The sequence below is a fragment of the Trichosurus vulpecula genome, chromosome 8 (genome assembly GCF_011100635.1).
Source record: "Trichosurus vulpecula isolate mTriVul1 chromosome 8, mTriVul1.pri, whole genome shotgun sequence".
In the NCBI taxonomy this organism is placed as follows: Eukaryota; Metazoa; Chordata; class Mammalia; order Diprotodontia; family Phalangeridae; genus Trichosurus; species Trichosurus vulpecula.
The window spans coordinates 142636557-142650795 of record NC_050580.1 but is presented as its reverse complement, the minus strand read 5'-3'; the positions used below and the strand labels follow the sequence as shown (position 1 = coordinate 142650795).

The following is a 14239-nucleotide window of genomic DNA, read 5'->3' as shown; positions in this document are numbered from 1 at the left end:
TCTTTCCCTACTCCCATCCATCTTGCCTACAGCTTCCAAAGTGATTTTTCTTTAACAAAGATCTGACACTGGTACTCCCCTACTCAATATACTCCAGTGGTCCCTTGTTCCTTTCAGAATCAAATATCAACGGCTCTCTTAAAGTGTTTTTTACCTTGACTTCAACCTAGCTTTCCAGTTTCGTTACACTTAATTCCTTTTCCTGGACTCTATAATCCAGCCCAACTGGCCTTCTCTCTGTTCCTCACACATGTCACTCTGTCTCCCATCTTTATGCCTTTGTTCTGACCAAAGACCACCATTCTTGTGATGCTATCTATCCTTATTTTAGAATCTTCAGATTCCTTCAAGACTCAGCTCAGACGGAACTCCCAAAGTGTGGTACTCTCTCCTTCATAGGGTGTATGATGTTGACTTGCCTTCGCGCATTGTAACTTCAAGTAAAACACAAGCACTTTGTGAGCATAGACTGTTTTGTTCTCTTTGTCTTCCTATCCCTAGCCTAGCAGAAAGCCTTGCATGTAGGGCTTATAAAATACTTACTGAATTGAATTGTATCAGATTTGCCTGCCAGAATGGTAGGGAATGCTAAAGAATCACTGATTGGAGAGACCTACACAGGCTGCTGCTCCTTCTGCCTAATGCACTGGACTGAGCAGTGAGCAAGGGACAATGTTGGGGAATGTGTTGATCAGTTATTGTGGAACATAGTTTGAAAAGTGACCTAATTTTTTACAAGTTGGATTTAGAATTGGAACCATAAAGGTTCAGGTATAGAAGTTCTTGCTGACACTTAAGTCCCTGCTTATCGTATTGATGCAAGCTTTGACTTTCAGTGACTTAACAAATATTTTTGAAACATTTAATGTCCACATTTGATTGCATTGTCAGTTGGATTAAAAAGGTAAAAAACTTCAGAATATAGAGTGATGTATGTCCATACAGATAAATCATGATTTTCCAATATTTCTCCTGCACATAACTTGTTTGTACCTATTTGTTTCCTTTTTTTCTCCCTCACTAGACTGTAACCTCCTTGAGACTAGAGACTATCTTTTATTTCTTTTTGCCTCCCCAATGCTTAGCAAAGTGCCTGGCATATAGTAGGTGCTTAATAAATATTTGTTGACTAAACTGAATTGTGAGTCAGAAGAATGATTGGGAACCTTCAAAAGCTAATATGATAGTTTTCATGGAGAACAACATAGAATCCAGGTCTATAGAGCTGAATGTTTATTGCCTGACTGACAATATAGAGAGTAAATGTGTGATTAGAATGAATTCTGTTGTTCTTCCAAAGATCTGTGTAGCTCCTAAGTAAAATATAATTAAAAATAACAATGATAATACCTTGTGTTCACATACTGTAGAATGTATACTATACATATGTAATAATGTCCTTTTTAATCTTTATTCCTTCCCCCCCAAAAAACTGGTTGAATCACTTTAATTCTGGTTTTGTTTGCCCAAAGGACACTGATTTAGTTTTCTGATCTTCATAAACTGAGAGACTTTATTACAGCTTTGTTTATGGAGAGTAACAAAATGTGCTTCAAATCAAAATAACTAAGTAATACAATTTTGTATGTTATGATTGATTGTGTTGAGCATGCATCAAAAATAGACTGATGAAAATGAGTTGTACAGATGTTGTTTCACACTTTTAAGGCTTTGTTTTTCCCTATTCACTAATTCAGTTAATACATGATTAGTCAAAATAATTAATACATGTGATTTGTACTTAAGCAGGGAAAGATAGAATTTTATTTGATCCATGAAATTAGAGTTAAAATTCTATTGGCCATTTAAAAAAAAAACACTACAATTTCAGAATTAAATCACATTGTGTACAATATTTCTCTCCTTTTACTGAAGGTTAAGCAGACTATACACACTAAGCTTAAGATAGATACATTTTCATTGTCTTAGAACACTTTCACATACAAAGTCATTAGTAAGTTAATGAGAAAAATTAGTCAAAGACCAAGAGAGAGCAACTGAGAGAGAATGCAGTAAATGACTAAGAGAATTTGGTAAATGAGCAAGAAGGAATTTGAGATTACTACAGTAGAGTGTCAAGAGAAGGATAACCAGGAGATTGAAGGACCTCAAGTTCATGGCTAATCTGAAGATCAGTTGAAGCAATTGGGGATGTTTAATCTACAAAAGAGAAGACTGGGAAGGGGGGTAGTATTTGTTTCCCTCTTCACACAGTTGAAGGATTATTCTTTAGAAGAGGGGGCAGAGCTAACATCAATGGATGGATTGTAAAATGGTGAATTTAGTTTTTATATAAGGGGGAAAAAACTTCCTAACAATTACAGCTATCCAAAAGTGAAATGCATTACCTCTGGAGTGAAGTCCCCTTCATCAGAGTTCTTCAGGCAAAGGCCAGATGATTACTTGTGTTTCAGTATGTTATCTAGTAGATTCCCCTTCAAGTATGAGTTAGACTAGACAGACTATAGATCTCTTCTAATTCATATTCTGAGATACTTTCTTCCATTCTTTAAAAAGTTCTTTAATTTTCCTGTCACAAAATATCACATGCTTGTCTTTTTGCCCCCTCTGGTTTTCGCAAGGGTAGTATGAAAGTTGACCAAAGAATTTTATTATGATTTTTCAGACTACAATAGAATTATATCATAGTACGATGATACATTATGCTATGGGATAGATGCACTACATGTAAAACTATTCAGTTTGGGGCTTTGATTCTGATTCTAATTCCCAACAAAGTATGTTGCCCAAGTACCTCCTTTTTGCCTCTAGAAAATCAGAAATGGGTAATTGTAAATTTATTTTAAAAAAAGTAGCTACTTTTGTATATTCATTTTCTCCCCTTCATCATTTTAACCTCCATCAAGGCTGAGATTACGTCTTACTCATCTTTTTATCTCCCATGGTTCTTTGTAGGTGCTTAGTATTTTGGATGAAGAAGTGATTAAATATGTTGGTCACATTATGAACTTAGGTATCCTCTAATATAGATCACAACAGACAACAGAATTATTTTTCTTCTTTGTAGGCAAAAACTGGGACTTGACCGCAGCTCTGAGTGACTATGAGCAACTCCGACAGGTTCATACAGCCAACCTGCCACAGGTATTCAATGAAGGAAAATACTACAAGCAGCCAGAGAGAGAACCAGCCCAACAGGTGAACAAAATTGAACGACCCTGCCTTCAGAGACAGGATGACATTGCCCAAGGTAAATAACTGTAACTATATGAAATTTATGAAATGAAGGTTAAATTGCTAGCTCTTTATTATTCAAATGAATGTGAGACAAGGACAGAATGGTCAAACTATAAAACCCACTCTTTATCGACTCATGGCCACACACACACACACACACACACACACACACGCACCCTTCATCAAGTCGGTAAGTGAATGGATTGGTTGAGGTATTAGACTTATTATTTCTACTATTTTTCTACTAGCTGAGAATGCTAAGTGTTGATCCGGTTGGAAGGCTTCAGGAGGGGAACACAGGGACAAAATACACAAGCTATTGAAGAGAACCACAAGTATTATGTCATTGAAACAATAGAAAAACTCTCAAATTATATAATCTTGAAACAGAAGAGAATTTTGATTGGTTGGTAGAGCATTCGTTAATCATATTTTATGTGTTAGACACTATGCTAAGTGTTAGGGATACAAATGCAAGAAAGCAAGGTTGTCCCTGCCCAAAAGGAAGGAGATTATAGAAAAGGGAGCTACAAAGCAGGGCATGAGGGTAGCAGGCTGTTGAAACAACGTGAAGGTCTATTTCTAGGAAAGGTAAGTTGAGGGCTCATCTATTAAAGCCCAGTAAGCTGGGAGCACTATCCAGAATGCCAGAATTCAGACAACATGCTGTGGAAATATCTGGGAAGTGATCAATACATGCAATTTATTCATGCATTCATCAGTCTATTCATGAAGAAACAGATCCGGAGTTGTTTTGACATAAACATTGTCACATGGATAGTTAATGTCAAAGACAAGTGTGTAACCCAGAACTCTTTTATTTCTTTTTGCCTCCCCAATGCTTAGCAAAGTGCCTGGCGTATAGTAGGTGCTTAATAAATATTTGTTGACTAAACTGAATTGCAAGTCAGAAGAATGACTGGGAAGTTCCAAAAGCTGATATGATAGTTTTCATGGAGAACAACATAGAACCCAGGTCTATAGATCTGAATGCTTATTGCCTGACTGACAATATAGAGAGTAAATGTGTTCATTTCTGCAGTTGAGAATACATTCTTCCACCCCCAGCCCCAACCACCACCATCTGGTTTTTACTCAAGACAAGAGTAACCTTAACCACATGTGTCACCTCATAAAAGATCTCCTTGAAGGACCTTTAACATTAAGCTTTTCACTACCAGATCACCCCTAAGTAACCAGAGACCCCAGTGTGCCTGGTTTTCAGACATGGAGAATTGGGCAAACCAGGGCTGCTATATCTTTAATACAATGCTATTTTACATTTTGAAATCTTAGTACATCTTACAATCTTGGGTATTTTCTATCCTGATAAATATAGTAATTATCGGCCACCATCTGATTTTTTAAAGAAGATATTACATGAAGAAGATGTTATATTCTACCCCAGATATAGCTGTATTTATCAAGCCTGGCTAATAATCCCATCTGTTTTTAATAGAATTCAAATTTTAGGGTTTCTAAATTGGATGTTCAAGTGCCACATAATTGGATTCTTATTTAGTCTCTCTGTTATGAAATCCTGGTGCCCAAAATGGCAACTAAGTCTTAGGATTGCGAGAGCTGTCGGGAGATGCAAATGTAGTCTTGACATTTGTTTTTGTCAGTCCTAAAGACGTTTTGTACTTCCTAGTACCAGGAACTTTGTAATTTTCAAGTGAGGGTGATACTGGAGGAGGCCCCTTTGGAATAACTTTTGTCATTATAATTTCCTATTCCAAATTTTACTCACATTTCAGAGTGGAGAAAAAAGAAAACCTTGGTTTTGGGGTGTGTGTGTGTGTGTGTGTGTGTGTGTGTGTGTGTGTGTTTGTGTGTGTGTGTGTGAGAGAGAGAGAGAGAGAGAGAGAGAGAGAGAGAGAGAGAGAGAGAGAGAGAGAGAGGCAGAGACAGACAGACAGACAGAGAAAGAGACAGAGAGAAAGAAACAGAGGGGAGAGGAAAGGGAGAAGGAAAAGGAGGGGGAGATATAAGATTATTTGTATTAGGAACAACTGTCTCCCATTAGATGGTCTTTTAACACTTGGAAGCTATTTTTTTTTACATCAAAGACGCTGCCTCTTTCAGACTGCTAATATTTAACATTTAGTACTATTTAATAACATCATGTGGCACACCTCATACCATCCACAAATGCATGTTGACTGATGGTCCAAATATGGGTCTGGATCAGAGAGGATGGATGGAGTCAACACAGCTCATCTCCCCAGCTTTGGGGAGGAAAAAAATCTCCATTTATATGTCTTGTTGATGGTGAGTCAGTTATATCATGTTTATGTGGTCCCTAGGACTGTGTATTCATTCAACATGACTTAAAAGGTGGGAAATTTCCTTTCTCAAATTGTGAGTGACACTCTCATAACCCACATTTCATAGTATTATCAGTTTCATCAAAGCTTAGGACTGATGGAGCCTTTCCCCAAGACACTAGACATGCTCACTCTCTCTCTTCTCTCTCTCTCTCTCTCTCTCTCTCTCTCTCTCTCTCTCTCTCTCTCTCTCTCTCTGTCTCTCTCTCTCTCTCTCTCTCTCTCTCTCTCTCTCTCTGTTTCACGCACACACAACCATTGTCACTACATCCCACCTTACAATTCTCTATGATCCACATTTCATGTGGAGCAGCTGCCTAATCCTCTCCCCCAACCTTTGGGGGTGAGGGGTCAAGTTACAGTCAGGGGTCAAGTGCAGGACTTCTCTCTTTCCTAGCATGAGTGAACCCGTGGTCAGCCTGCTCTTCAATGCCATACCTACCCTATTTGTATGCCAGGCTACAAAATCATACTTATGCCCTTAGGTTTCAGAAGTAGAAGGAATTTTAGAAATCATCAGCTGTCTAGTGTCCTCATTTTACAGAGGAGTTAATTGAAGCCCAAAGAGAAGAGGGAACTAATTCAGGTTTGCACAGGTAGTTACTAACTACATAGAATTTAAAGCTGGGTACTCTGAAACCAAGATTCTTTCTTTCTACTATAATAGCACTTGTAATCATAATATTCCTTTTTTTCCTAGTCTTTAAATGGCCAGAGGCCAGAACTATTTTTCCTCTAAAAAACTAGTGGTTGGGTTAGCATGTAGGACTTGGGATCATTGAGAGCATAGATTTAGAGCTAAAAAGATCTTCAATGGCTATCGAATCCAACCCCCTCATTTAACAAAGGAAGAATCTGAGTCCTGGAGAAGTTAAGTGACATGTCCAAGGTCACACGGATAACAAGTGACATGAAGGATGAGCTAGAGTATGATCTTAGTTTTGGTTCCTGGAATGTCTGTCATTTTTCATGAAACTTTACTAGACCTTTTTTTCTTCTCTCTCTCTCTGTGTCTCCCTCTCTCTCTCTCTCTCTCTCTCTCTCTCTCCCCCTCTCTCTCTCTCTCTCTCCCCCTCTCCCCTTCTCCCTCCCTCCCTCTCTTTCTCTTTCTTGTATCATGGTTACATTCATGTATGTCCTCCCCCTTCTAGCCTCAACTCCATTCCATTCAATTATGAACTGCTAAAGAGAAGGTCTTTATGCCATTTATCTTTGTCTCACCAGAACCTAACAGACTTTGTCGCACATAATAAGTGCCTGATAAATGTGAATTCAATGGTACTTACTCCACAGGCAACATGTAATTGACTTCCTACTCATGGAAACAGAATATGAAAGTCATCAGGAATATGAAAATGATATTTAATATTACATTGCTGTTTGTTTAGATTAAATTTACCAATGTTGAAACATGATTTGCTGGAAATTCCTCTCTTTCTCAAAATCCAAGATGAGAGATATCTGAAAATCAAGTTTGGTGTAGATTATTGCATGATCTGCCAATTCTTAAGCCCCATATTTAGAATGTTTGACCAAAAGTAAATTAATGTCATTTATATCTACCACTCCCCTTTAAAAAGAAAAGAAAAGAAAAACAGAGAAAGACAGAGGGGGAGAAGAGAAGAAGAGAGGGGGGAAGAGAGGGGAGAGAGAGAAAGGGGGAGAGAGAGAGTCAGAAAGAAAAAAAAGGAGAGAGAGAGGGAGAGAGAGGAGAGAGGGAGGGAAGGAAGGAGAGAGAGAGCACAAAACTCCTTTCTAAATGATATATTAATCTTTTCTAGTATATCTTTATGGCATGCAAATGAATGGAGGGGGTTGGCGTGGAGATCAGGTGAAATAGCCCAAGTAGGAAATCTCTCATTAACAAGTAACCTAATTTGAAACAGATGTTGTAGGACCATTAGGTCCCAAGTGTACTACTTATGAGTTTGCCATGGAGTTTGAACAATACTAATAATGAACCTGTGCTAATTTCATTTGGAAAAAGTCTAAAAAGAATGTTTGTCTTGTTAAAAAAATTGACTGTAATTGTAGCCTAGTCCAGGAAGGAAATGTGTATTTAAAATGTGCTATATTTCATAATTCTCACATTATAACAGTTGATTACTAAACATGAGTGTTTTGAGTCTTTAAAAATTTTTATATCTATCAAATATTTGTTGAGCACCTACTATCTGCAGGGCATTTAGTTAGATGTTTTATATCTTCTTTTCACAGCTCTTCAATAGGTCCCTTCCTCTCCACTCATCCAGCCATCACCCTAGTTCAGACCCTTACCACTTCTTTTTCCTTACTAGTATTTTTTCCCAATTACATCAAGACAATTTTTAGCATTAATTTTTTAAAAATTTATTTAGTATTTTATTTTCCCCCAATTATATGTAAAAACAACTTTTAACATTTGTTTTTAAAACTTTGAGTTCCAAATTCTCTCCCTTCCTCCCTCCCTCCCTCCCCCACATTGAGAAAGTAAGCAATTCTATATGGGTTATACATGTGTAGTCATGTAAAACATATTTCCACATTAATCATGTTGTGAAAAAAGCATAGACCCAGAAACACTCAAGAAAAATAAAGTAAAAAAAATTGAGACATCAGTTCATTGTCTGGGGATGGACATGGGGATGGGGATTTTTCATCATAAGTCCTTCAGAATTGTCATGGATCATTATACTGCTGAGAATAGCTAAGTCATTCATAGCTGAACATCTTGCAATATTGCTGTTACTTTGTACACAGTACATTTCACTTTGCATCAGCTTATGTAAGTCTTTCCACGTTTTTCTGAGAGCATCCTGCTCATCATTTCTTATAGAACAATAGAATTCCATCACAATCACATAGCACAATTTATTCCGCTATTCCACAATTGATAGGCATCTTCCCAGTTTCAAACTCCTTGCCACCAGAAAAGAGCTACTATAACTATTTCCATACATATAGGTCCTTTTCCCTTTTGTTTTTATGTCTTTTGGATACAGACCTAGTAGTGGCACTGCTAGGTCAAAGGGTATACATGGTTTTATAACCCTTTGTTCATAATTCCAAATTGCTCTGAAGAATGGTTGAATCAGTTCAGAAGTCCACCAACAGTACATTAATATCTCATTTTCCCCACATCCCCTACAACATTTGTAATTCTCCTTTTCTGTCCTATTACCAATCTAATAGGTATGAGGTAGTACCTCAGAATTGTTTCAATTTGCATTCCTCCAATCAATATTGATTTAGAGCACCTTCTCATATAGCTATAGATATCTTTGACTACTTCATCTGAAAACTGTTCATATCTCTTAATCATTTATCCGTTGGGGAATGGCTCCTATTTTTATAAATTTGACTCAGTTCTCTATATATTTGGGAAATGAGGCCTTTATCAGAGAAACTTCTTCAAATTTTTTTCATAGTTATGATTGCTAAATGTATTTTCCTACATTCTATTGCCCTGCCCTATTTATTCTATTCTCTTTCTCTCTCCTGTCACCCTATCCCTCCTCAAAAGTGTTTTGCTTCTGACTACCACCTCCCCTAGTCTGCCCTCCCTTCTATCACCCCACCCCTTCTCTTATCCCCTTCCCCTCCTACTTTCCTATAGGGTAAGATAGAGTTCTATACCCAATTGAGTGTGTATGTTATTTCCCCTTTGAGTCAATTCTGATGAGAATCTGATTCACTCACTCTCCACTCCCACCTCTCCCCTCTTCCCTTCTACTGTAAAAGCTTTTTCTTGCCTCTTTTATGTGAGATGGCTTACTCCATTCTACCCCTCTCTTTCCCTTTCTTCCAGTGCATTCTTCTTTCTCAGCCCTTAATTTTATTTTTTTAAATATCATCCCTTCATATTCAACCCACACCTGTGCCCTCTGTCTATTTATACTCCTAAGTGCCCTAATAATGAGAAAGTTTTTTATGAGTTACAAGTATCATCTTCCCATCTACAAATGTAAGCAATTTAACCGTATTAAAACCCTTATTATTTCCCTTTTCTGTTTACCTTTTTATGCTTCTCCTGAGTCTTGTATTTGAAAGTCAAATTTTCTATTCAGCTCTGGTCTTTTCCTCATGAATACTTGGAAGTCCTGCATTTAATTGAATATCCATTTTTGCCCCTGAAGGATCATTATACTCAGTTTTTCTGAGTAGATGATTCTTGGTAATAATCCTAGCTCCTTTGCCCTAAGAAATATCATCTTCCAAGCCCTCCAGTCTTTTAACGTAGAAGCTGCTAAATCTTGCGTTAGCTTGATTGTGCCCCACAATACTTGAATTGCTTCTTTCTGGCTGCTTGTAATATTCTCTCCTTGACTTGGAATTTGGCTATAATATTCCTGGCAATTTTCATTTTGAGATCTCTTTTAGGAGATGATTGGTGAATTTGTTCCATTTTCAGTTTACCCTCTGATTCTAGAAATCAGGGCAGTTTTCCTTGATAATTTCTTGAAAGATGATGTCTATCTTCTTTTTTTTTACCGTGGCTTTTAAGTAGTCCAATAGTTTTTAAATCATCTCTCTTGAATTTATTTTCCAGGTCAGTTTTTTTCCAATGAGATATTTCACATGTCTTCTAATTTTTATTCTTTTGGTTTTGTTTTATTGTTTCCTGACTTCTCACAAATTCATTAGCTTCCATTTGCTCCATTCTAATTTTAAGGAATTATTTTCATCAGTGAACTTTTGGAATGCCTTTCCATTTGGTCAATCCTGCTTTTTAAGGCATTCTTCTCCTCATTGGCTTTTTGGACCTTTTTTACCATTTGGCCTACTCTGTTTTTTTAAGGTGTTATCTTCTTCAGTATATGTTTTTGTCTCCTTTACCAAGCTGTTGACTTGTTTTTCATGATTATCTTGCATCACTCTCATTTCTTTTTCCAATTTTTCTTCTACCTCTCTTACTTGATTTTCAAAATCCTTTTAAACTCTTCCATGGCCTGAGACCAATTCGTATCTTTCTGGAAGCTTTCGATGTAGGAGGTTTGACTTGTGATCTTCTGAGGGTTTGTTTTGATCTTCCTTGTCACCATAGTAACTTACTATGGTCAGAATTTCTTTTCCATTTTTGCTCATTTTTCCAGTCTATTTCTTGACTTTTAACTCTGCTAAAGTGGGGCTATGCTTCCAGGGTAGAAGGCACCCTGTCCCAAGCTTCAGGGATTTCATGCAGCTGCTCCACTGCTCCACTGTGGCCACAAATTCTGGTGTGCTAGTGCTCCTTCTCACCCTAGGCCTGCCACTCAGGACTGTAACCTGGATCTGAGTATAGGCAAGACAAAAGAGTCCTGCCCCCAGTGCCAGCAAAGAGACCCCTATAATCTCCTTCTGATTAATTGTTCAACCCCATTATCATCTGGACTGAGTGCTCTGGAAGTTGCCACTGCTGCTGCTAATTCAGTGGCTTCCAAGTTCCATTCCTGGTTTGCTGGGACTTGGTCTGTGCTGGCATGGCCACGTGTGCTCACTATCACCCCATGTGACAGATCTTTCTTGCGACCTTCTAAGTTGTCTTTGGCTAGAAAATTATTCATCCCATCTTTTGTGGGTTCTGTTGCTCAGGAATGATTTATGGCATTATTTAAAGGTGTTTGGAGGGGTTTGGGGGAGAGCTCAGGGGAGGTCACTGCCCTTTTCTCCACTATCTTGGCTCCAGGATCTCATCTAAACTCCTGTTTGACCTTTAAATCTCTTTACTACCAGGTTTCTTCCACTCCTTTTCCAGTTCTTCTTACACATCATTCCTCTAACCACCTCTAAATGCGGGTCCTCTGGCCTACTTCCTGTTCCACACACACTACATTCCATCTCTCAGTTTCATGTATTTATACCAGCTGTCTGTCCCCCAAGCCTGAGATGGACTCCTTCATCTTTGCTTCTTGGAATTCTGATTTTTTTTCAAGATTCAATCAAATGACATCTTTCCTTTTGTCTTTGCATATCTGTAGTGCTTGGCATAGTAAGCACTTACAAATGCTAGTTGATAATCCCTAATTAGATAAAATGTGACAATTGAAAGAAAAGCTAAAGAAAATCTACAATATTATTGTTCTCCCTTGATTTAGAATCTTAGGGAAAGAAATGAGGGCACAAAAGAAACAACTTGTACATTTTTAATATATTTATTGTATCATGTTATAAATTATAATTGTCTGTGAATTTCATTTCTCCCTACTGGACTATGAGTTCTATTAGGAAAAAGGGACTGTCTTATCTAAATTTCACATGTGGCCCATATCTACCAAAGTGCTTTGCGTATTATAGGTAATTAATAAATATTTTTGAACTAAAGTAGGTGCCTTATAGATACTTTGTGACAAAAGATAAATTATTATAGTGGAAAGTTCCTTCCAAAGTGAAGGGTATTAACCTTTTTTTTAGCATCATGGACCTCTTTCACAATATGGTGAAGCCTATGATCTATATACATAGTGTTCTTAAATGTATAAAATAAAGTAAATAAGAATGCAAAGGAAAATAATTTTATTGAAATACAAAATATATATATTTTTTTAAATCACGAACTCCAGGTTAAGAATCCCTGCTCTAAAGTTCCAAGCACTGACTAAGCCTGAATCTAAATTTGAGCCCATACTTGAGACCCACCTCCATGGCTTGATGCCTGTGCGATTTTGTTCATGGCCCTTAAACATTTGTGGTCCTCAATTTCCTTCATATGTCATATGATGATAGAAAATACAGTCATTCTTAACCTCATAGGATTGCCATAAGGATGGACTAAGGTAGTGTGCTTTATAGGCCAAAAGCACTCTATAAATGTAAGTTGTTGTTCATATTATTATTATTATTATTATTATTCTATCTGGTAACTAAGCATTCATTTGTTACCTTTGGAAAGCGCAATACCAGTTCAGTGATGATGTTAGAATCTTATTTCTATTATTTCTACCTACTTGACCTTGGGCAAATCACTTAATTTTCTCAACCCAGGATTCCTCATCTATAAAAGGACAGAGTTAGTGATAACCTCCCAGGTCCCTTCTACCTGGGTCTATGATCCTATATTCATAAGTTGTTGGGTTTGGTATTTTTTATTACTATAACATTTTTATACAGAATGCTCATAGTGGAAACTAAATCGAATAATACTAGGACATTTGAACTGAAGAAACAATAAAGCTAGGATACTAATAATCAAAACTGATAAGGTAAATTGAATAAAACTACTTCAGGTACCAAATCATAAATGAAAATATAATAGTTAATTATCTCTGATATGACTTTCTTGGTATCCTGATATGCCATATGTATTGGTATAATTTTTTAAAGCCAATTTACATTCCAAACAAATTGTTAAGATATTTTCAAATAAAATAAAATTTTTTAAAATACTCTTAAAACTAAAGCAAAACTAATGAATGAATGGAAATTCTCTACCTGCCCCTTTCTCCCATCAAAATTGTTGTGAAGCTGCTTATAAGGTGTGTTATCTCATCTAATATTGTCGCAAGTTATAACACACTTGTAATAATCACATCCTTCACACTAAGGTAACTTGTAATATTATTAAAATCACAATAAAATTGATATAAACAACATTTTTTAAAAACTTGCATCGTTTTTAGTCTTCTTCATCTGTCTTTAGTTATTTGTCATCTATTAATAAAGAAAATTTTTAAAGAGCATCATAAAAGATTTCATTATTATTGTTATTAAGATAATCAGGAATTAAAAAAAAAGATAACCAGGAATCATGGCATTTCTTAGACCTTATAACAATTGCTCCAAACAAAATTTCCTAGGATAAACATTTTTTAAAATGATTTTTACTGCAAGGATTCTGCTTGGTTACATTAAAGTAAAGGATTGTGTCACTCATAAAGTTTGAGAACCTTTGCTTAGAGAAATTCTATACTATAGTTGTGATTCCTAAGTAGGGCATGGCTTATAGGCACTTTACGACAAATATAGTATTGATGGGGGAAAAAAACACAAAGACTGCTTGATGTTTGAGGTCTGCATATTTCCCTATATGTCATGTTTATCAGAACAAATAAAAAGAATCTGTCTTAAAATTGAAGTCACGATGGTTAGATCCAAAATAGATTGCCACCTGCTTAAAGATAAAAACAAATTCCATCTCTTTGATGTATTTAATGATATGAGATGATAGTTGTGCACAGAATTTTGTTTGAATTTTCTGAGATACAGCTTGAGCTCAGAATGAACAAGAATAATGATGATCTTTTAGAATGTTAATAAATATTGTTCTATTAAAACTTTTACCAATTATCCTTCTAAGTAGCTTTATATAATGAGTAAGTATTATTTGCAATGTGTTGTTTATTCAGCCCAGCTTCCTGAATACATTTTGCGGAAAATATATATAGACTAGAAGGGGCAGTATTTGATGGGGCGGGTATTATATATAATAAGAAAAATCTACACATGGTGGTTTGGGCTGGCATTTATAAGCCATTTAGGCATCATCATTCTTTTTCTTCCTAGAAAAACGTCTTTCCAGAGGTATTTCTCATGCCAGCTCAGCCATAGTCTCCCTTGCCCGATCCCATGTGGCCAATGAATGCAGCAATGAACAATTTCCCCTGGAGATGCCCATCTCACATTCCAACTGCCAGACCTCAGTGTAACAGTGAAGACTTCAGGAGCTTCATTGACGTGATTTAATTGAACAGGCACAATGGTTGCCTTGGAGCACAGGCAGTAAATTCATTTGGTGGTAGTATAGATGACCTGGCTACTTG

At 36.7% G+C, this 14239-nt stretch overlaps 1 protein-coding gene across 2 annotated transcripts in view; it reads left to right on the top strand.

Moving 5' to 3' along the window:
• OTUD7A (OTU deubiquitinase 7A) overlaps nucleotides 1-14239 on the top strand; it is a 453848-nt gene that overhangs the window by 307192 nt on the left and 132417 nt on the right. For both annotated transcript variants that reach the window (XM_036734698.1, XM_036734697.1), the window contains one exon: nucleotides 3029-3211. In XM_036734698.1, coding sequence (XP_036590593.1) covers nucleotides 3029-3211 — 183 coding nt within the window. The remainder of the gene's footprint in view (nucleotides 1-3028; nucleotides 3212-14239) is intronic.